The sequence below is a fragment of the Chlorocebus sabaeus genome, chromosome 11 (assembly GCF_047675955.1).
Source record: "Chlorocebus sabaeus isolate Y175 chromosome 11, mChlSab1.0.hap1, whole genome shotgun sequence".
Lineage (NCBI taxonomy): Eukaryota > Metazoa > Chordata > Mammalia > Primates > Cercopithecidae > Chlorocebus > Chlorocebus sabaeus.
Window position 1 is genome coordinate 67,022,165 of NC_132914.1, and position 21,381 is coordinate 67,043,545.

At 36.5% G+C, this 21,381-nt stretch overlaps 2 protein-coding genes across 7 annotated transcripts in view; both read left to right on the forward strand.

The window, feature by feature from the left end:
- RAB3IP (RAB3A interacting protein) overlaps positions 1–7,078 on the forward strand; it is a 64,528-nt gene extending 57,450 nt beyond the window's left edge. For 4 of the 6 annotated variants that reach the window (XM_008003996.3, XM_073020944.1, XM_008003997.3 and 1 more), the window contains 4 exons: positions 13–125; positions 4,133–4,232; positions 4,319–4,388; positions 6,719–7,078. In XM_008003996.3, coding sequence (XP_008002187.2) covers positions 13–125; positions 4,133–4,232; positions 4,319–4,388; positions 6,719–6,801 — 366 coding nt within the window. In that variant the 3' untranslated portion in view covers positions 6,802–7,078. The remainder of the gene's footprint in view (positions 1–12; positions 126–4,132; positions 4,233–4,318; positions 4,389–6,718) is intronic. The other 2 variants (XM_008004001.3, XM_073020945.1) reach the window with 1 other exon arrangement.
- A 9,938-nt stretch (positions 7,079–17,016) lies between these two features.
- Positions 17,017–21,381, forward strand: part of MYRFL (myelin regulatory factor like) — a 116,222-nt gene continuing 111,857 nt past the window's right edge. Inside the window, exon 1 of the mRNA XM_073021308.1 lies at positions 17,017–17,062. Within this exon, the coding sequence (XP_072877409.1) occupies positions 17,017–17,062 (46 nt within the window). The remainder of the gene's footprint in view (positions 17,063–21,381) is intronic.

The window sequence follows — 21,381 nt, forward strand, 5'->3', positions numbered from 1 at the left end:
TTTTTTTTTAAGTTGGCTTCAGCTGTTCTGGAGGCTGTGGAAAACAATACTCTAAGCATTGAACCAGTGGGATTACAACCTATCCGGTTTGTGAAAGCTTCTGCGGTTGAATGCGGAGGACCAAAGTAGGTTTTTACATGCATGAATTGTGAAAGTGACTGAGTTTTTGAAATGTTATGGGTTGCAGTTATTTAGTTTTTCTGGTTTTAAATGTAGTTATATCTCCCTCAGATTTCTCTTAAGTGACTGTGTAGCCCAAAGACGAATTCCTGAGACAGTGTGGAATACAGTATTTCAGCTTTAGCGTTAAAGGAGAGCCTTTTTAATTATGGGTTGGTGCAAAAGTAATCGTGCTTGTTGCCATTACTTTCAATGGCAACAAGCACGATTACTTTTGCACCAACCCAATACAATAATATACATATATGGATCCAGGTAAACGAGAGATAGAAACCTGAGTTTTGTTTTTGTTTTTAACCTCGTATTGTGACCTATTAGTGGATTGTGAAATCAGTTTAGTGGGTCATAAGCAGAATTTTTATTTATTACATGTATATGTATAGCCATGTGTCCTGGGTTTCTGTATAAAATACTTCTGTCTGAGGGTGACCATCAAAAATAGTTTGGGAAGATACTGAGTTAGAGTAAGTCTTAGCAATCATGAAAACAGTGTACCAAAAAGACTTGATGAGATTTCTCCTTTTATATTGTGTTTATAAAGGATTCTCACTTTAATAAATAATCAGTTTTGTCTTTCATATGTGAGTCTTACTTGAGAATTATAAATCTTCAGAGATAAGACTCCCACATTTCATAGCAGGGCAGCCTTTTTCCATCCAGTCCTATGAGGAGGAATGACTGAAACCAACAGTGCTTAAAACATCTGGCAACGGTGAAAGGTTTTGCCTAAAACCATGGCATAATTGTGTCTTGGCTTCTGTTTAAAAAATGACTCGGAAAGCTTTTGAGAAAGATGCTTATTAAGTACATAGAGCCAGATCAATATAGGGGACTAGAAAGCCTGAGAGAGCTCATAGAAAGTGTAACTGACTGCTGTCAGGGTGATTTTGAAGCCAGAAAAGGAAAAGAGTGGTTGAGATGAACTAATAGGTCTGTGTTGAAGCTGTTGTAGGAACTGTGTGCTTGTTTCTATTCCGTTATGCGCGTTACATTCTCAGCAAGATTACAGAATGTTGTTATTTAGGTGATCATTTGTTGGAGGGTTCCTAGTCATATATTTGTTCTGTGAGCCACACGTCCACCTCGCTCCCTCAAGCCACACCTGTGTAACAGTGGCCTCTGAATTTTAGGGAAAGAATTTACATTCTTAAATTCTACAAACACCCAAGTATTTTTATTCTGATCCTTCCACCCCAAATATGGAGAACTAAATTTAATCATAGCAGTTTTCATATGTTTAAGGTCTGTGTCATGCCTCATTTTAAATATAGCATACAACTGGTTTTATTGTAGAATTTAAAATTTGTACTTGCATTATATATCACACATATATGTGCAAATATCATCAAATGATAACAAATGGGGATATCAAATTAAAGTGCATTTAAAGTATCTTTAGTAAAATAATTAGATTTAGAGAACAGTGTACAAAGTTTAAGGATGTTGTGCTTGTGGGAATGGGGCCAGAAACCAAGGTGATGCATATCATATGGAAAAAAACTATGTGAAGTGTGACTCTGGCCGTGGCTCGTGTGAGCTACAGTGTGAAGAGAATGACTAATTGAGTCACACAGCGCTGTAGGAATTTTGAGGAAGACAAGATTATTCACAGCACTGTAGGAATTTTGAGGAAGACAAGATTATTCAAACTATGATTAGGTACTCTTCTTGAAAGGAGGGAGATTTGATTTAGGTTTTTGAAGCATAAGAGTAATTTGGATAAAGAGCAGTATATACAATTGAAGACCTAGAAACAAGAAATCAAAGTGTGTTCAAAGGATGGTGAGTGTATGGAGAGGAAAGGGAAGATGTGACAGATTTTAAGAAAGAAAAGTTAGATTGGGGTGGGGTGATGGGTAAAGGAGAAAGGAGTTAGAGATGTCTGACTGGAAGACTGATTTGAAGTGATTGTGGAAATTAATAGAAAAGGCTTTGGTTTGTGGAAGATTATAGGTCTAGATTTAAACATGCTGACATCGTCACATGAAAATGGCAAACAAGGATTTGAAATCTTGGGACCAGAGTTATAGAGATTTATTAATGTAGTGTAGCATGTTTGAAAAAAAAATGGAGTTGGAGGTCAAAGGTCTATTCGCATTGAATCCTGGCTTAACTAAAAATATATTAGGTGTGTCTAGTTTACAAAATGGCTTAGAAATGAGATCTTTTAAGAAACACTATACACCATGGAATACTATACAGCCATAAAAAAGAACGAGATCATGTCCTTTGCAGGGACATGGCTGGAGCTGGAGGCCATTATCCTTAGCAAACTAATGTAGGAACAGAAAACCAAATGCCGTGGGTTCTCACTTATAAGTGGGAGCTTATGTGTTCCATGAGAACACATGGACGCATAGAAGGGAGCAACACACACTGCTGCCTATGGAAGGGTGGAGGATGGGAAGAGGGAAAAGATCAGGAAGAATAGTGGATACTAGGCTTAATACCTGGGTGATGAAATAATACATACAACAAACCCTCATGACCCATGTTTACCTATTTAATAAACCTGCACACCCTGCACGTGTACTCCTGAACTTACAAGTTAAAAAAAGAAACACTTATTATTTTAAAAGTTGATACTTAAAGCCACCTTACCAGATCCCTTTCAAAATTAGGCTGAATAGTAGACCAGCAGGCATATGTCTGTTTCCTGTTTCCAGAAGAATAGTGTATAAATTGATTTTTAGCAACTTGATGGCACATTTTCCTCTTGTGCAAATTATACTTTTGGAAGTTCCACAGACTTCCAACACTCTGTGCTTTAAATTTCTAGATCTTCTATCCTCCCCAAACTAGTAGTTAGTGCTTTTAAATATTGTTACAGATCATTAAAGGAATTTGCTAATAAAGAAACAAAGAAATATTTGAAAAAAGATAGGAATTGGTTAGTGATTTGAATTACCCCCTCCTGAAAAATTACCCTGTTTCAAATACACATTGTTGTGTGTTTTCTTAATATAAAGGCACATTTGTATATTTCTTGTAAGTATCGCTAAAATGTAAATTTATTTAATATATTTACTATGTAATTTGTACTGTCATATAAAATGCTATTGGCCTCTTACTTTACTTAGAGCTATGCTAATTTTGCATTGATGGGGAGTGATAGTTGTATTGAGCCAGGTTCCTAGCTTAGGAGGGTGACAGCTGGGCTGCTGCAAGTCTGGCCTGGTAGACATGCCAGCCTTATCTCACAGAGCCATAGGGTAACAGATGGCTCATTACTCATTCAGCAGTCATTGAATGTGTGCTGTGTGCCAGGCACATGCCTGGTGCCAGGCATTTAAAGATGAATCAAAGTCCCTGCCCTCAAGAGGCTGATAGCCTAATCCCAGCCAGAAAGCCCTCATATAAAATTTTAGCTTTTGTCATGCAAATAGAAAGGATGGTGTGAAATTTAGTGAACTTGTTATATGATTGTTAAGATTCAGTATTTTTATAAGGTGGCTTATTCCTTTGTACTTCTCCCTAGGTCCCACATTAAATGCAAATGTAGCAACCAACCAACCAAATAAACAAATACCCCATCTGGAAACTATTACCCTGCAAGCTATCCGTAACATGCTTTGAGACTTGAACAGTCATCATGAGGATATTTTCAACTAAGAAGTTGAAATCCTGATGGAAAACTGAGAGCTGTCTTGCAGCTGATTACTCATTTGTAAATTTGTTCCAGGATGGGATATATATGGAAAACACCTAGTTTCTGTTTCTAGAATCATGGTTAATATTATGGCATTAAACTTATACTATTAATAGAATGTAAGTCTCACAAGGGCATAGTCTTTGTCTGTTTCATCACTGTAGCCCAGCATCTAGAACTGTGCCTGGTACACAGTAGGTTCTCAAATATTTGTCATCTAACTGAATGAATAGGTAACTTGTACAGAAGGTAGGGGCAAATGCTTTTAATTTCAAAAAACTGAAATTTATCATTATTTCACAGAAAATGTGCTCTCACTGGCCAGAGTAAGTCCTGTAAACACAGAATTAAATTAGGGGACTCAAGCAACTATTATTATATTTCTCCTTTTTGCAGATACAGGGTAAGTGACTTAACCATGAATTTTAATAAAGCTTGCTTTGATATGAGACATTTGACCATTCATGACATTTTCTCCATTTGGCCTAGATCACTTCTGTATGTAACTTTTTTACATACATTCGATACATTCAGCAGGGACTCGTGAAACAGCAGGATGGTGAGTGTTCTTGATTCAGTATAAATCTTTACATAAAAGTTCAGCAAAAACTGTAGGATGTAGTAGTAATGCTCATATCAGCTTTATTGTTGGTACATTTATGTTGAATCCCATATATAGTTCTAATAAAATTTGTGGAGAATTTGGGAACAAATGTCTTTTAGAAAAATACTATGTTTAATTATTTTATTTGCCTCATTGTACTCTTAATTTTGAATTTTAAGCAGGGTCAGTTTTAACTCCTAAGTGGTGTATAATAAACCAGAGAGTAAATGAGAAGAGAGTTCCAAGCTCATTGAATTGACTCTTTAAGAGATGAAAATGAGGCCGGCAAAGTGGTCATATTTGTTTTAATTGATGGAAACCATGATGGAGCTCACAATTAAGTTTTCCCTGTATTTTCTATTTTTTGTGTGTAAATTAATAAAGTAGTCATGAGGATAATTCTGAATGGAATAAAGATTGCCATATTCTAAATCAGCAGAAACATGCAAGTGATATATCCAGGAGAACCAACCTCATGCACGTGTGTTAATATTTTTAATACAATTTTTATATGGCTTTATAGCTAAATATCTTAAATATCAGGCATAAAAACTAATATGGTCTGACAGCTCCAAAGCAGTATCTCTGGAGCACAAATGATTACATAAAAATGAAAATAGCAGATACTGGGCTAGAGACAAGTCTATGCCAGTTTGTATTTAAAGTTTTACAAAATTTCCCTGTTTATATTTTTTAGGCACTGAAAATATTATCTTGCTCAAGCACTGGTAGAAGCCTACCATCTTTCAATCATGTAAACCAGTGAATCTTAATTCTATGGAGAAGTTAGTCATGCTGATAAAAATTTAGTTTAGCCTTTCTCAAGGTCTGGTATGTTGAAAAATGTCGTATTTCTTTAAAATCCCATGTAGTTGGATTTTAATGCCTAAAACAATAGGGATAAAACCTGTTAACCTAATAACCTGATAACCTAATTAATGTTGAATTTCAAAAGACTTAATAACATACAGTCTTTAAACTGTATAATCCTTTTTTTGACTTTAATAAAACTGAAATATTTTTGAATACCTGTAGATGGATAATATAATTTAAGCCAGACAACAGAAAATTTATGTTAAATATAATTGCCAAGAATATAATATTTTTCTGTTTGTTTAAATGAGAAGCTTGTAGGAAAGACAGAAAGATAATTTACTTTATGAAAATAGAAAGAAAGTGTTACGAGTAATGAATGGTGAGGGTGATGATAATAAAAGTAGTATATCTTCTCTGGTTTCTATCACTCTTCCACTTTACGATATTTAGTACACATCATTTACCATGTGTGTTTGTTGTAAACAGGTATTAGTCTTAAAATCTGTTTATTATATGTGCCTTGTGCCAACAGAAGATTTAGGGCAGCTAAATCTAAAGCAGAATTTCTTGACCTTGGTACCAGTGACATTTTGAGCTGGATAATTCTTTGTTGTGGGGGACTGTCTTGTGCATTTGTAGGATGTTTAATAGCATCCCTAGCTTTTACTCATTAGATACCTGTAGCACCCCCGAGATGGGACAGTGAAAAATATATCTATTCATTGCCAAATGTACCCTGGAGTGGCCAGGGATGAGAAGTGGTGGTAGTGGTAGTGGTGGAATCTTCCATGATTGAGAACCATTGATCTAAATGAATATAATCTGATCATATATCAAACGAAGACCTTTTATTGTCTGAAATAAGGAGCCAACATTTTTCCACTTATAGTGGGAACTTACAAAAGTATAGGTAATTGAATTTACAATTCATCTTCCTCATGCATTTTTATTTCTAATTTGAGCCATATGCAAAACCTTTCTGTTATTACTCACAAACAGTGTTACTGAGTTTTCTGGATTGTCTTGTTTTCTTTTTTTCCCCTTCACCCTCTGTTAGTGTTAATGAAGAGTAAAATGACCATGATATAACAAACTAGAGCAAGAAGATTCATAAGTTAGAGAATAACTCGAATAATTGAGCATTGAGTGTACTCACTTCATGAAGGTGACAGCATTGACATTTACTCAGGATGCTGGATGTCTACCTTTTCTAGGGCTAAAATGATCGTCTCTGATATATTTAACGAATAATTGTGACAAAACTGGTGACTTGCTTTATTGATAAAACTGGGATGGTCACAAGTCTGTGGAAAAGCTTATGTGAATTATTGAAAAAATGTAGGTACATCTTTAGGAAATATGCAGTTGATGCAATTGACATTTCAGCTACCTTAAGTTTTCAGCGAAACATTAAAAATAATGAAGACGGTATTTTATGATTTAAATATCTCTCTTTTCTATTTGTGTAGTTGATCAGATGTTTTGGGAAGTTATGCAGTTGAGAAAAGAGATGTCATTGGCAAAGCTGGGTTATTTCAAAGAGGAACTCTGATGTTCTGCGTGGGACCATGCCTGAACTCTCTGAATAACTGAAAAATGGCTGAATATTTTTATGGTTACTTGATATTTATTTCCAAGGAGTGGGCCTAAGACTTTTTTCCCCTTTTGCAAATTGCTCTAAGAAGTACCATGATTTCTTTTAAACTGATCTATGCTGTGTTTGCTTATTCTTTAGTTGAATACACTATGAAGGATTACAGGTGTACTAGTGAATGTAATTTATAGTTGCAAAAAAAAAAAACCCTGAAATAAATAAATGTTAGATTGAATGTGTGTACATTTTCTCTTCTAGCTCTGACATGGCATTTAGGGTTAGCAGAATGTATTAAATAGTAATTTTCAAACTACACAGTAGCTTCCTTCCTTGTGAGAGGCAAGGAAGACGTCTGAGTGGACAGCACTCACTTTCCAAGGCCCCCACCTCTAGAATGGCTTTATTTTTGTCTGTTTTCTATATTGGGTTTCAAAAAGATTATATTTGAAGAAATACTTCTGCTGCTACAAAGTTTGAAAGTTACTATTTTAATTATTCTGCTCTCTGTAATTGAAAGAATCCCTTTATTTTGGTGATTCATTAAAATATAATAGAAGGCAGTCAAATTGTATCCCGGAGATGTATTCCTGAGCGTCTTGATGTAGTGTATTCATGTTTTATATGTGTTAGCCACTATATTGACGTTGGAGGGACGTAGATGTAAATGAGTTTGATTGTGTCAAAGGGGTTTAAAGGGGTGTAGGTTGAAAGAATGGTACGTGTGAAGTATACACTGATCATAGAACCACTTGACCTCTGCATTCCAAATTGTAAAACTGACTCTACTGGAGAAATTATAACAAGAGGTTTGTGGTAGAAGTATAATAAGTATAGAACAGCAGAAAGAAAAAATGAGAAACCACTTTAGTCTCTGTTTAGAGAAAGCTGCTGTTAATATTTTTGGAGAGTAGCCTTTCAGCTTTCAGATATTTTCTACTTACATATGCATATTTTTGAAACAAAAAGTAGGCTTTTCTTTTTTTTGCTTTTTAAACCTAAACATTAAATACATTTTCCTTTGGGTAAACCTACACATCCTAATCCCTGTTTATAGAATTTTAACATAATTTAATTGTGTTTGGAGATGAGGTGGTTTTCAGTTTATTTTTCATATTATAATGCTTGACAAGTATCCTTATCTGTGCACTTTTGAACAGTTGAGTTCTTTCATGTGGATGCCTGGAGATAAAATTGTTGTGTCGATGTATATATATATGTGTATTTATATGTGTGTATATATGTATTTTTAAATGTTTGATCTGCGTTGCTAGATTGCCATCCAGAAAAGTTAAACAGTGTGTATTCACAGCAGCAGTGTATAAGAGAGCTGGTTTTCTGAAGATAACATTTTTTTCAGTTCTGTTTAGAGGTTTGGTCAATCTTACCTGTAGATGACTTCGGCCACCAGGTTGGGTGGGAGCCCACAGATAAAAGGACATTGGAGTATGTTATGGTAAAAACCATCAGTACCACACCCAGCTCAAGAATGTGAAATTGAACATGAAAAAAACTTTGAACCTAGAATTTTATGTTCTGAAAATAGTTATTCTAATGTGAGGGCATTAATACGAATATGTACCATCAAGGCTTCAGAAGATTTTCCTATACAAACTAAAACCGCTTTTGGAGAAAGTACCCAAATAAAAAGAGAAACAAATCCAGGAGATGCTGTAAGAGATTTGAAAGAAAGGTAATCAAATACTCAGAAAAAGTTTGTGGATGACTGAAAAAGGATAAATAAAAAGCAAGGCTAAAGAAAATCATTATACCCATTAATAATAAATCTTTAGTAATCTATAAGGGGAAGAATGCTTTTCAACCTTATGCACTAGAAACATGCTCTTTAAAATTAATGCAACAGGATGATGACTTGATGTAGAAAATATATGTGGAATTATAGATTAAAATGTAATTGAAATATATTTAGAAAATGTAAGTGATTATCTTCCTGACCCTACTCCTTTTAGGAAGAACTTCTTAAACTGGAAGCAGAAAAAAAAAACATAGAAGATAACTATAAAAGAAAATAAGTTACACTATATTATAAATTCTTAATTTAGAAATTGTGCATCCGTGGTTAGGCATTGTGTCTCATACCTGTAATCCCAGCACTTTGGGAGTCAGAGGCAGGATTACTTGAGCCACTTGAGCCCAGGAGTTCGAGACAGACCTGGGCAAAATAGGGAGACTCTGTTTCCACACACACACACACACACAAAATAGACTCCGTTTCCACACACACACACACACAAAATAGACTCCGTTACACACACACACACACAAAATAGGGAGACTCCGTTACACACACACACACACACACAATAGGGAGACTCCATTACACACACACACACAAAATAGGGAGACTCTGTTACACACACACACACACACACACACAGACACACATTGTGTCCATCAACTTGGGAGGATGAGGTGGGAAGATTGCTTGAGCCCAGGAGTTCAAGTCCAACTTGGGCAACATAGGGAGACCTTGTCTCTAAAAAAAAATAAAGCCAAACTACACACTGTGAAGTGATATCTGCAACATTTATAACCAGTAATAGCTTAGTATAAAGAATGTATACAGAAATTCTACAAACCAGCAAAAAAGGACAGTGTCACAGAAAAATAGGCAGAAGACTGAACCAGGCCTTCCACAGAGAAGTGCATGTTGGCCAATAAGCATATTAAGAGGATTTTCATCTCTCAATCAGGAAAATGTAAATCAAGATGACAATGACATGTTCAAATTCATTCGATTGGCAAAAATGAAACAATAAAGTCAAGTTTTGGAGAGGGTTTTAGTTAATAGGATCACTCACATATTGCTGATGGGGGTGGGGTTATCAATTGGTATATCTACTGTGAAAAACTGTTAACTAGAAAAGTTGGGCCAAGCCCAGTGGCTCATGCCTCTTCTTTGGGAGGCTGAGGTAGGAGGATCACTTGAGCCCAAGAGTTCAAGATCAGCTTGGGCAACACAGGGAGACCACATCTGTATAAAATCTTTTTAATTAGCTGGGCATGGTGGTGCATGCCTGTGGTCCTGGCTACTTGGGAAGCTGAGGTGGGAGGATTGCTTAAGCCCAGGAGGTTGAGGCTGCAGTGAATCATGATTGTGCCACTGCACACTATCCTGGGTCACAGAGTAAGATTATATCTTAAAAAAAAAGTGTATACCCATGGGTCAGCTATTTCACTTCTCAGTATATGCTTGAGAAATGCTTGCACAAAGTCCCCCAGATCACACATATAAGAATGTTATGGAATAAATTAAAACATCCATTTGTAGGAAGGTGTAATGTGTTCACAGAATGAATGACGATTACATGGCAGCAAAATGAATGAATACCAGCTACTTGCAGCACAATAACTCAGAATGAAAAAGCAATTCTGAGAAAACGATATATAACATACTTTTCTCATAAAAGTCAAGAACAACTAAAACTGAACAGCTGTTTAGGCGTTGTCATACGTGACAAAACTTTTAAAAAGTAGTAATAAAGTTCAAGATAGTGTTACCTCTGGGTGTGGGAGAGGTAGAGGAACAAATCTATGAGTAAGTCACTGGTAGCGTTTTAGTCCGTGGGTGAGGTGGTGGGTTTTGGGGTGGTTCATTTGTCATTAAAAGTAAGTACATGAGCTGGGTGTAGTGCTGGGTGCCTATAGTCCCAGCTACTTGGGAGTCTGAGGTGGGAAGATCCCTTGAGGCCAGGAGTTCAAGGCTGTAGTGTGCTATGATTTCACCTGTGATAGCTACTATATTCCAACCTGGGCAACGTAGTGAGACCATGCCCGTCTCTAAAAAAAATTCAAACATAAAATAAATGCATGACGAATAAGAGAGTTATGCATGGAACATCGGTGGTTAATTATGAATCAAGCATTATTATTAGCCCAGTTATATGTGCCTTCATTCCAAAACAAAAAATAAAAGGTAACAAGATTGTTGATGAATTGGATTTGAGAGAGAGGAAAGGAAAGAATTCAGGTCTGAATCTTAGGCTTTTGACTTGAGCTATTGCAGTTTATTGAGAAGGGGAAACACATGGTGGGGGAAAGTTTGGGTACGTGCATAACAGAGACAGAAATTCAGAGTTTGACACATCAAGTGTGAGGTGCCCTCTGAGCATCAAAGTGGATATGTTAAGTAGGTATTGGATATACAAGTCTAAATTCAGTAAGGTCAGTCCAGGAGATAATCTGAGGAGTAGTTAGCCATGGGATCAGATGGGCACTTTAGAGACACTTTGGAGATGAAGTACAGCACTGAGCCCTGAGTTCCTATGGCCGAGAAGAAGCCTGCAAAGATGAAAGGAGGAGCTGTTAGGAAGAGCAAGGCAACAGAAAAGGAAGAACCAGCATGCTGATTATGTTCAGGAGAGTGTTTCTACACTGAATTTAATTGCCAAGATTACTAATTCTAAAGAAGAGGAAGACTCTTGGACAAGTTTTTAGAAATTTGTTTGGAGCTGGGGTGAGAGCCTGGCCTAATGGAGACAGCTCTGGATTGGGAGTCACTCAGACCTACATTCTGGTCTAGGTTTGGCTCCCAAAAACGGAAGGTCAAGTAGGTCGCCACTCCTCTTTTTTCATGGTTTCTCTCAACTTGATGACAATTTACAGTCTTTGACTAAGCATCCACACTGGAAGAACAAGATTTGGTTTCTGAACATTGGGTCTTAGTCCTTAAAATAACTTGCAACCTGTTACCTCTTCACTTCCTCCCATCACCACCACAAGAATTCTGTGTGTTTGTTTTGTGCATCCAGAGCCTAAAATGGGTCTGCTTTTGTTCATAGGCTTTTGTTTTCAAAGGTTTTTGTTGTTGCATTTTTCCCTAGATAAAATGTTTTTCCTGTAAGACACTGCTTAAGAGAGTCCAATGCTATATGAATTTGTATGTGTGTTTAACTTTTGTGCTTAACAAATCTGCCATGGCTGAATTCTCAGTTGCTTAAGCAAAATTCTGGGTCTTATTCTACGTTCCTTTACTTGTCATTGTCACTCCTAATCTAGTTGTCAGCAAATTCCATCAGCTGTCTCAGAGACATCTTGAATCTGTCCACTTCCCTCCATGTCCACTGCTACCACTCTGTCCAAGCTATTATCATCTTTTACCTGAACTCCTGCACTAATGTCTGCTGTCCTTGCATCCACTCCTGCCCTCCTACAATCACTGACGGCAGCCACAGGGATCTTTATAAAATGAAAACCAGATAATGTCACTTCCCTGCTTAAAGCCCTTTTAGTGGCTTCCCATTGCATTTAGGAAAAAAAAAAAAAGCAAACTGGCCGGGGGCAGTGGCTCATGCCTGTAATCGCAGCACTTTGGCCGAGGCGGGCGGATCCCCTGAGGTTGGGAGTTCGAGACCAGCGTGAGCAACATGGAGAAACCCTGTCTCTACTAAAAACACAAAATTAGCCAGGCGTGATGGCACATGCCTGTAATCCCAGCTACTTGAGGGGCTGAGGCAAGAGAATCACTTGAACCCGGGAGGCAGAGGTTGTGGTGAGTAGAGATCACACCATTGCATTCCACCTGGGCAACAAGAGTGAAACTCCGTCTCAAAAAAAAAAAGAAAAAGAAAAAAGAAAACCCAAACTCAGTAGAGTCAAGTTTTCATAGTGGTAGTTGTTAACAGAGAAATAACAATGAAAGTCAGCTTTTAAAAACTTCAAGAAAATTTGCAAAACAAAACAAAAAAAAAATGTAGAAGAGGAGTAAACTTGCTAAAATATTAGAAGAATTGAAACCCTTCCTAAAGGCAGCTTCTCAAGGGAGCACAAGTTCACACACAGTTTACTTCTGGAGGAACGTCAGAGGTCATGAGGATTAGATTCTAGAGCTACAGGTCTCAGGGACAGTCTCAAGAGGGATACAGGGACCCCATCACCACATCCCCAGACTTAACCGCAGCAGCACAGCTTTTATCTGTTTATTGGAGCTCTCTAGGAAATGTCAATACCAAAGCAAACCGAAACCACAACTAAACTAGATTACTATTCAAGAGGATGATTCTCTACTGAATCTGCAAAATGGGGATATCAAGAGAGTTGGAAAATGTAAGAGACGTGAAGACCGTAATCAGGGAAATACGCATCATATTTGTTATTCACTGAGAGGGAGGAATTTCCACTTAAATCCCATTTCCACCAGCTGGATTGTGCTCTTAGCGGAGTGCTCTGGACTCTGATTAATAGATTTTCTAGTCCTCCCAACAACTTTCTTCTCAATTCTCTTCACTTTCCGCAGATCTCCGCACCAAGGTTGCATCTTGTGGGCTCCATTGTGTTTTCATACAATGTGCTGTTTATCCTTGACAGTGTTTTGGTTTATTTTTCTGTTTGTCCATCTTGGTTTTAAACAACTGCCAGCATTTAAAAATGAGGAAATCTAAAATCTGCATATCAAGCTGCTCTTTTAAAATGTGCTGTTTTGACAACACTGAGCCCATATTCTTGAATGACAACACTTGGGTGAAGTTGAGTGACTCTACCTGTCGGGTGGCTACACCCTTGCTCAAGGGTATGCACTCCCGGGTTTGCTCTATGGCCCACCACCCTGGATTGTCTCCCTAACACCAAGGTTAAGGGACGTACTTGACTCACTTATCCGGCAGGCCTTGGAAGTATTTCAGTTTGGAACCCCAATTCTGACCTTAGCTTCTCAGGCCATTAAATGAAATCTCATGTCTAGTATGCTTCCTGTCACACCACTGTGCTGCTGAGAACATGAAGTCTGTGGGTGAATTGGTGGATGGGATCCAGAATCATTACTTGGCAGTGGATTATAGTGTGATGACTTCTTTCCAGTGGCCTCCAGGAGACTTGGCTGGGAGCTTCTCTTGGAGTCTAGGGTTAGCCAGAGGCTACATGTTTTAGGCATCTTAATTTTACCTACAGGCATATAAATCCTTTAAAAAAACATTTGACTTCATCCTTGCTCCCTACATCCAGCCAGTAACCAGTGCTTTGTTCTACGTCACCTTACTTCAGGCTTTACTACAGCCTACCTGGATTTTGCAGTAGCTTCTTAAAATGCTTAAACTTTGGTTATTGCCCCAGCCAACACATTCAGCCACAGAGATCTCTCTAAGTTAAATGGGATTGTATCATGCCTCACACCCACCCAGATAGAAACTGGCAATAAATACACTTAGAATGAATATGCATGGAATCAAATTACATTCAGAATCTACCACTATAGGTAGTGAATACAACGGAGGATAGCAGAGGCTGGGAAGGGTAATGGGGGTTGCGGGATGGGAGGATAAAGAGGGGTTGGATAATGGGTGCAAAAATATATAGAAGGAATATGGTCCAGTGTTTGGTAGCACAACAGAGTAAATACAGTTAACAATTTATTATATATTTCACAATAAAGGAGTGGATTTGGAATCCTCCCAACACAAATGATAAATGTTTGAGGTGATGGGTACCCCAATTACCCTGATTTGATCATTACACATTGTATGTTTGTATCAAAATGTATGTACCCCATAAATATGTACAACTATTATGTATCCATAAAAATTAGAAATAAACTACCACCATTCTTCTTCAGCCTGTTTTCCAATCTCCTCTCGCGCCATACTAGGCATACAATCTCTGTACTTGTGCTCTCTGTCTTCCAAGCCATTGCTCATGTTTTAAGGAACATACCTATTGTTTTATATATCCTGTACCACTGTAGGATGACTGTAGTTAACAATAATGTGTAGTTTCAAATAGCTGGAAGGAGGATGTTGAATGCTTCCAACATAAAGAAATGATAAATGTTTGAGATGATGGATATGCTAATTTCCCTGATCTGATCACTACACGTTATATGTATGGAAGTATCATTGTGTACCCCATGAATATGGGCAATTATTATTTGTTAATTTAAAAAAATAAAAAAAAAAAACACCTACCCACTGTTTAAGTGTATTCACATCCTAGCTCTTTGTGGCACCTTTCCAGATCCTCCCAGATTCAATTACTCTCCTTTCTCTGTTCTCTTGAGACATCTTCCCAGCTATCAGTCTGCCCTGAGTTACAGTCACTTGTGTTTTTCTCATGCCCTAGATTTCAGTTTATGGAGGGCAGGGACTATTATTTATTCATCTTTTTATTTCCTGCACCCAGCAGACAGCTTCACACAATTGTTGAAAATTCATTTCTTTAAACAACTTGATGATTTTACTTACAGATCTGAGGGCCAGTGTGACCGTCAAAAGAAGCTCCTAAACCTTTTCTTTTCTAAGCTAAACTTAGTTTGCTCATTTTTCAAGTAACAGTATATGTGTGTAAAATTTTAAAATATATATTTGGAATTATGTCACTCACCAATTCTAATAATGAAACAATAGACAAATTTGGAAAATGGCTTATTCTACAAGGCAATGAGCCTGGACTATAGAAAGAAGTCAAAATCATAAAGAGCACAAATCAAAATGACAAAGGGACTGTTCTATATTTTAAAAGACATAACCAAAGGCAGTGCATGGACATCCATTGGATCCTTAATCAGAAATCAAACACCATAAAAAATATTTTGGAGACTGGAAGAAATTATATATGAGATGATAATATTACATTTCTTTGGTATAATAATGATATTGTGATTGTGTGGGAAAATGTCCTTATTGTTGGGACACATATACTGAGTTATTTAAGGGTATATAAATATGTACAACTATTATGTATCCATAAAAATTAGAAATAAACTACCACCATTCTTCTTCAGCCTGTTTTTGAATCTCCTCTTGCACCATACTAGGCATACAAAAATTATATATGAGATGATAATATTACATTTCTTTGGTATAATAATGATATTGTGATTGTGTGGGAAAATGTCCTTATTGTTGGGACACATACTGGGTTATTTAAGGGTGACGTGTCAAGATGTCACCAACTTATTTTCAAGTGGTTCAGCCAAAGGAAGGATATGGATATATATAGCTCTCTCTCCATATCAATATCAAATCTGGTCTACCTTCTGTTTTTTGAAATATATGTATAATATATATATAAAATAGATATTGATATATAAAAATATATAAATATATTTTTTATTAAAATAAAAATTTATATATAATTACATATATATTTATAGATATATATAATTATATATATTTATATATCACATCCATATCCACACACATATCCATATCCACTGCTACCACTGTGTCTCTCATATATATATATATATATATATATATATATGAGAGAGAGAGTCAGTAATTGGTAAGTGTAGGTGAAGAGTATATAGATATTTTATGGTACTATTCTATTTTTTTTCCAAATAGAAAGTTGGGAAAAAGAGAAAAGGAAGGGGCTGAACGGATAATTTAATTTCCTAATTGTATTTTCTTAGGCTATTATTAAATGAATCAAAGCTAAGCAGTGAAAACAAAACATTTATTTGGGTATGGTTTTATATTTAGGAGTGAATCCAGCTACTAGTGACTCAGCTATAAGAATTATTAAATTGGTAATGCAGTTTTTGTTGCTTATTAGAGAGACTTCTCATACTTTATGGTTTATACTTTGGAAGCAAATAAGCTCTAGAGGAAATGGAGCAGGTATGTATTAAGGAATTTAAGTTTTTGCTGTAAGTTTGGAAATACTTAAGAAATTCTAACTTTTCATTAGCACAAGACTTTTAAAATTACCTATGATTATAGGTATCAAAAGTAATTATATTGATTTATCCCTTTTTTCTAGGTTAAAAAAATAAGTATCTTTTATTGGTGGTAGCTAAATGGATCTAGTTGATAAAGGTGGAGATATAAATATATTGGTGTAAAAGGACAAATAAGAGATAAGACTATGTATTTATTGCCCATTTATGTAATTACATGTGTCACTAAGGACAAAGGTCCTTAAAGATGAAAAGCAGAGTAGAAACAGTTCCCTATATTAAGAGAGATGAATTTGCCACCTCTTCCCTCTTCATGAATTTTTAAAAAAATGCATGGTTGCATATCCTTCCAGTTTTATAATCACATTTGAAAACTCAACCGTCTTTCTGGGCACAATTTGATGGCCGAAGATATGCTTCGCTCCAATAAAAAGAAAATGATTTTTCAAGAGCATTCGTAGGCTTCGAATCAAAAGGACAGTACTTACTTCCTGAGGTCTGATAACCATTGTTTTACGAGGAACTAGTACTAGGACCACAGCACCATGGATGTGGTAGGCGAAAATGAGGCCCTGCAGCAGTTCTTTGAAGGTAAGAGGCCAATTTCCACCATGAATTTGCTGCTTCTGAGAAATGCTCACTATCCCTGTTTCACCTTTTCTGTATTCCCTTAAATTTGTTTTGAAAGAAATGCTATCATACTTAGGTAACTCTCCTAATTATCGAAAGTGGGGGTTTATGTGCTGCATTGGAAGCAAAAAATCGATGGTATGGATAGAGATTTTAAGCAAAACAGGATTTCCATCTTATAGTTTGGTTGTTAGAATCAAGGAGTCAGCATATTTATGTTATTATTACTTGTCCCTGTCCTGTGCTAGATTTTATTTTTTCCCATACCCTATGTTTTAAAAAAAACTACATAGCCATGCTCAGATTCTATGTGAAAGGAAACGTGACTATCCTTTTTACATGGTAAGGTATTTTGCATGAGGGAGTATGAGAAGAAGTGAGGGAAGACCTGTTCATTTACATAATCTAGGGATCAGTCAGCAGCACAAGTGCTTTTGGTATTTCTTGTGCTTTGTAAAGTGCCTGACAAATAATATATATTTAAAAGTTGAATGGAATGGACTGAATAGTAAACAGTGCTGAACACTAAAGAGTGATGAGGCATACCAAAGAAATAGTGAGATTCTGTGTCACTATTGGGAGGAATCAACACCATGGGGTAGTTTCTGTGACTTGGATTTTTCCAGAAATGGCAAGAAGGAATATAACACCAAGAGAATTATCACGTTATCTCAGTCCTACCATCCATCCCATTGAGTGTTCTGTCTCTGACAGTGGCCAAGTTGGTATTGTCTACCTGAGTCATGGTTGGCACATGGTAGGCACACTAATGTTGCCAGATTGTTATTGCCTGATTTTACATCACATGTACTTTTCATTTGAGCAGTAGGTAGCAAGCTTCAATCTACCATTGCATCTATTTTAGAGAAACCAGCAATTTATTGTATACATGCAAAAATCTACTCCATTTCCTTCTAGAGCTAGGGAAGACCTGAATATCAAATCTGGTCTACCTTCTGTTTTTTGAAAGAGGTTTTATTTCTATGGGATGCCTATACTGTCCTTGTTTATACTATTTTTGGAGGTTTCTATGGATATAGTTTCTACAAGTCCCCTCTGCAGCTTGTTGCAATTATCTGATCATTATTATAAAAGTATTTTTCTTAGTCCAAACCAAACTCTGTGGCTCCAGTTGAAGCCTTTTTGATGGGAAAGTCCATTCTCTATCGAAAGAGAATAAAATGGTCAGTGTTTTTCTTACATTATCTTTGAATAGTTGGAAAAGGTGGTAGACGTCACAAATTAAAATGAAGGCACTAGCTTAAGTGATTCCCATCCCCCTGAAAATCACACAGCTAATTGTCAGTTTTTTCTTATCTCTACTATTCAGCAAATATTGAGCACCTACTCTGAGTCAAGTTCAACAACCACTTCCTTTAAATAGTAGCTTGTAGGGCTTTGGATACCTTCTCTTACATTTTAATAATTTCCTTTCTCTTGACCCTTTTCAAATCTTTAAAATGAAGACAGCTGAACTAAGATGATATTCTTGATCTGCAGTCTAGTGCTCTCCCTCTGAGCTATACCCTCTCCTTGAATCTGATATTCTCATGAGAAGAGCCAGTTGTTTCATGTCATGCTACTAATGATATGTTACTGTTTCTAATCAAATAAAATTCAAGGTTTGAAAATCAAGAAAAAAATTTGACAATTTGTTACCCACCTGAAAGCTATTTTCTCCATTTCCTCAGGCTCTTCATTCTAAGAAACTAAGCCCTAAATAATGTACTTTTTCCCTTATAGACATGTTTGTATTAAAAATTATCTCGGATTAAATGGCCTTGACTGTCAAAGCTCATGATGATCTTAGTTTTTATTTTAAACTTCCAAACGTGACTAAATCTTCATGGTGTCTCAGGAAAGTGACAACGGTGGTGGTTCTGGGTAGCTGAGAATTCCGGTTCTAATTCAAATCCCAGTCTGCCACTGATGCAATAGGTAGGCTTGTGAGCTAAAGCAGAAGAGGTGCCATCAGGCACTCTAGAGATTGCAACATCCTCTGGAAACTCGGACATTGAGTTTCATTGTAATTCTCTTTTACATGTAATTACATGTAATTCACTATGTTTATGAGATGTTTGGCTTTTTCAGCAAAACGGTACCACTTCAAGAAAAAGGTTGTCAGAAGACAGGTGCATTGTTTTATTTATAATAACTAAAAATTGGTTACAACCTAAGTTTCTAATAGTGGTGGATTTATTAATTATGGTTCTAACATATAATGGAATATTTTGTAGCTATTAAAAATGATGACAAGGAAAAATGTTTATGATCTTAAGGAAAAAAGTGAATTACAATGTGGAATATATAAACCCAATTAGATATATATAGATAACTTTCTATAACAAGTTTATTAAAACTGGGTTGCAAACAGTTAATATATTTCCATTCATGCACACACAAATACATAGAAAAAACCGGATGAATATACTTTAAGCATTAACAGTAACTGCCTCAGAGTGATAGGATTATGAAGATTTTTATTTTCTTTATACTTTATTATCTAAGTGCTTTATAATTTGAATATACAATGTTATAATCAGGGAAGAGTTTATCTTAAAGGAGAATAGGTTTAATTCAGCAAAATGCTTCAGTTTAAGATCCATGTGTCAAGAAAAATTGTAAAAGATTTCGACATGGATTAAAAGGATTACTGGGTGTCTTACATAGAAAATTATGCCTAAATCACATCATTCTGGGCTATGGGATTCTATGGTGTTTGTGCCTTTTGGTGTAGTAGAGCTATTTTAAAACTCTGTAAATTGCAGGTAACTGATATCGATGCAAATGATTTTTATGTATAGATATGCAAATGAAATATGTTCTTAGGGAGATCGATAGTTTCAGTAAAAGCCATTTTTGCATTTATTTATAAATTCATTCTATATAGTGTATGTGTGTATCTGATGTTGGAATTCTCCTTTGAAACAGTTGTAACATCTTCCTGGTCCCTTCATTAATTAAGTAGTTAAATACAATCTCTAACATGCATTCATATTATATTTCTATGAGAGTCGTGGTTATATCTTTAGAAATCTATATGCTTGGCTGGGTGCGGTGGCTCACGCCTGTAATCCCAGCACTTTGGGAGGCTGAGGCGGGCGGATCTCGAGGTCAGGAGATCGAGACCATCCTGGCTGACACGGTGAAACCCCGTCTCTACTAAAAATACAAAAAATTAGCCGGGCGTGGTGGCGGGCGCCTGTAGTCCCAGCTACTCGGGAGGCTGAGGCAGGAGAATGGCGTGAACCCGGGAGGCGGAGCTTGCAGTGAGCCGAGATCACACCACTGCACTCCAGCCTGGACAACAGAGTGAGACTCCATCTCAAAAATAAAAAATAATAATAAAAAAAAAGAAATCTATATGCTTTAACGTTTGCAAAGTTTTAAGTTAACTTGAAACTTCAACGTTTGCAAAGTTTTAAGTTAACTTGAAAACATTGTCAATTTCACTTCAAGTTTGAACCAGATTAATAACATCTGTTGAGCATTTACCACGTGGCAAGCACTGTGCTATTTACTTTACATCATATCATTTTATTCTTACAACAATCTTCTGGATAAAAGGGAATTAAAAAATAAAGTACAGTAAATCCCATTCCTCACTTTACTTCACTTATCTTTGATAGCTCTAATCTCAGACTCTTAATTTGTACTATCTTGATATCAGAGGACTCATTATTTGTTTCCAAGCTCTTAAAAATAGTTTATTAAAAATGATTTGAAAACAGTATTGTTGATTATATTTAATCTCTAAAGAACACATTTTTGAGAATCTGTTTATCCTCTTCATCCTGAAGTAGGTGCTCAGATGCTTTGTTGGCTTAGCATTGAAAGCAAAGAGGAGATTCTGGCCCAGATTGAGCAGAGTGGGAAAAAGTATGCTGTGGGAAAAACCACATACTAAGAGTAGATCAGAAGTAAAAGCTCAAGAAGGAAACTGGCAGAAACTCCAGCTCACTTGTTGAGGTTTGTGGGAGTAGCTGCTAGAACCTGTGGAAGGACAGTAACCACCAGGCAGTTCTTGAGATCTACGAGGAAGAATAGGCTGTTCAGGAAGCTGCCATCAAAAAAGCTTTGAATATTTTCTGCCCATCTCTCTGCTTAAGATTTAAATTCTCCAGGTAGCTATTATCAAAAGAGGGCAGTGGGGATGCAGGGAAGGCAGAAACATCTGCTGTCCATACTCTGTATAGGAATACCATGGAAGTGCCCCATGTTCAGGAAAATGGGGGAAATGCTGAAGGCTTTGGAGCAGACAAGCAGTGACTGAAGTGCTC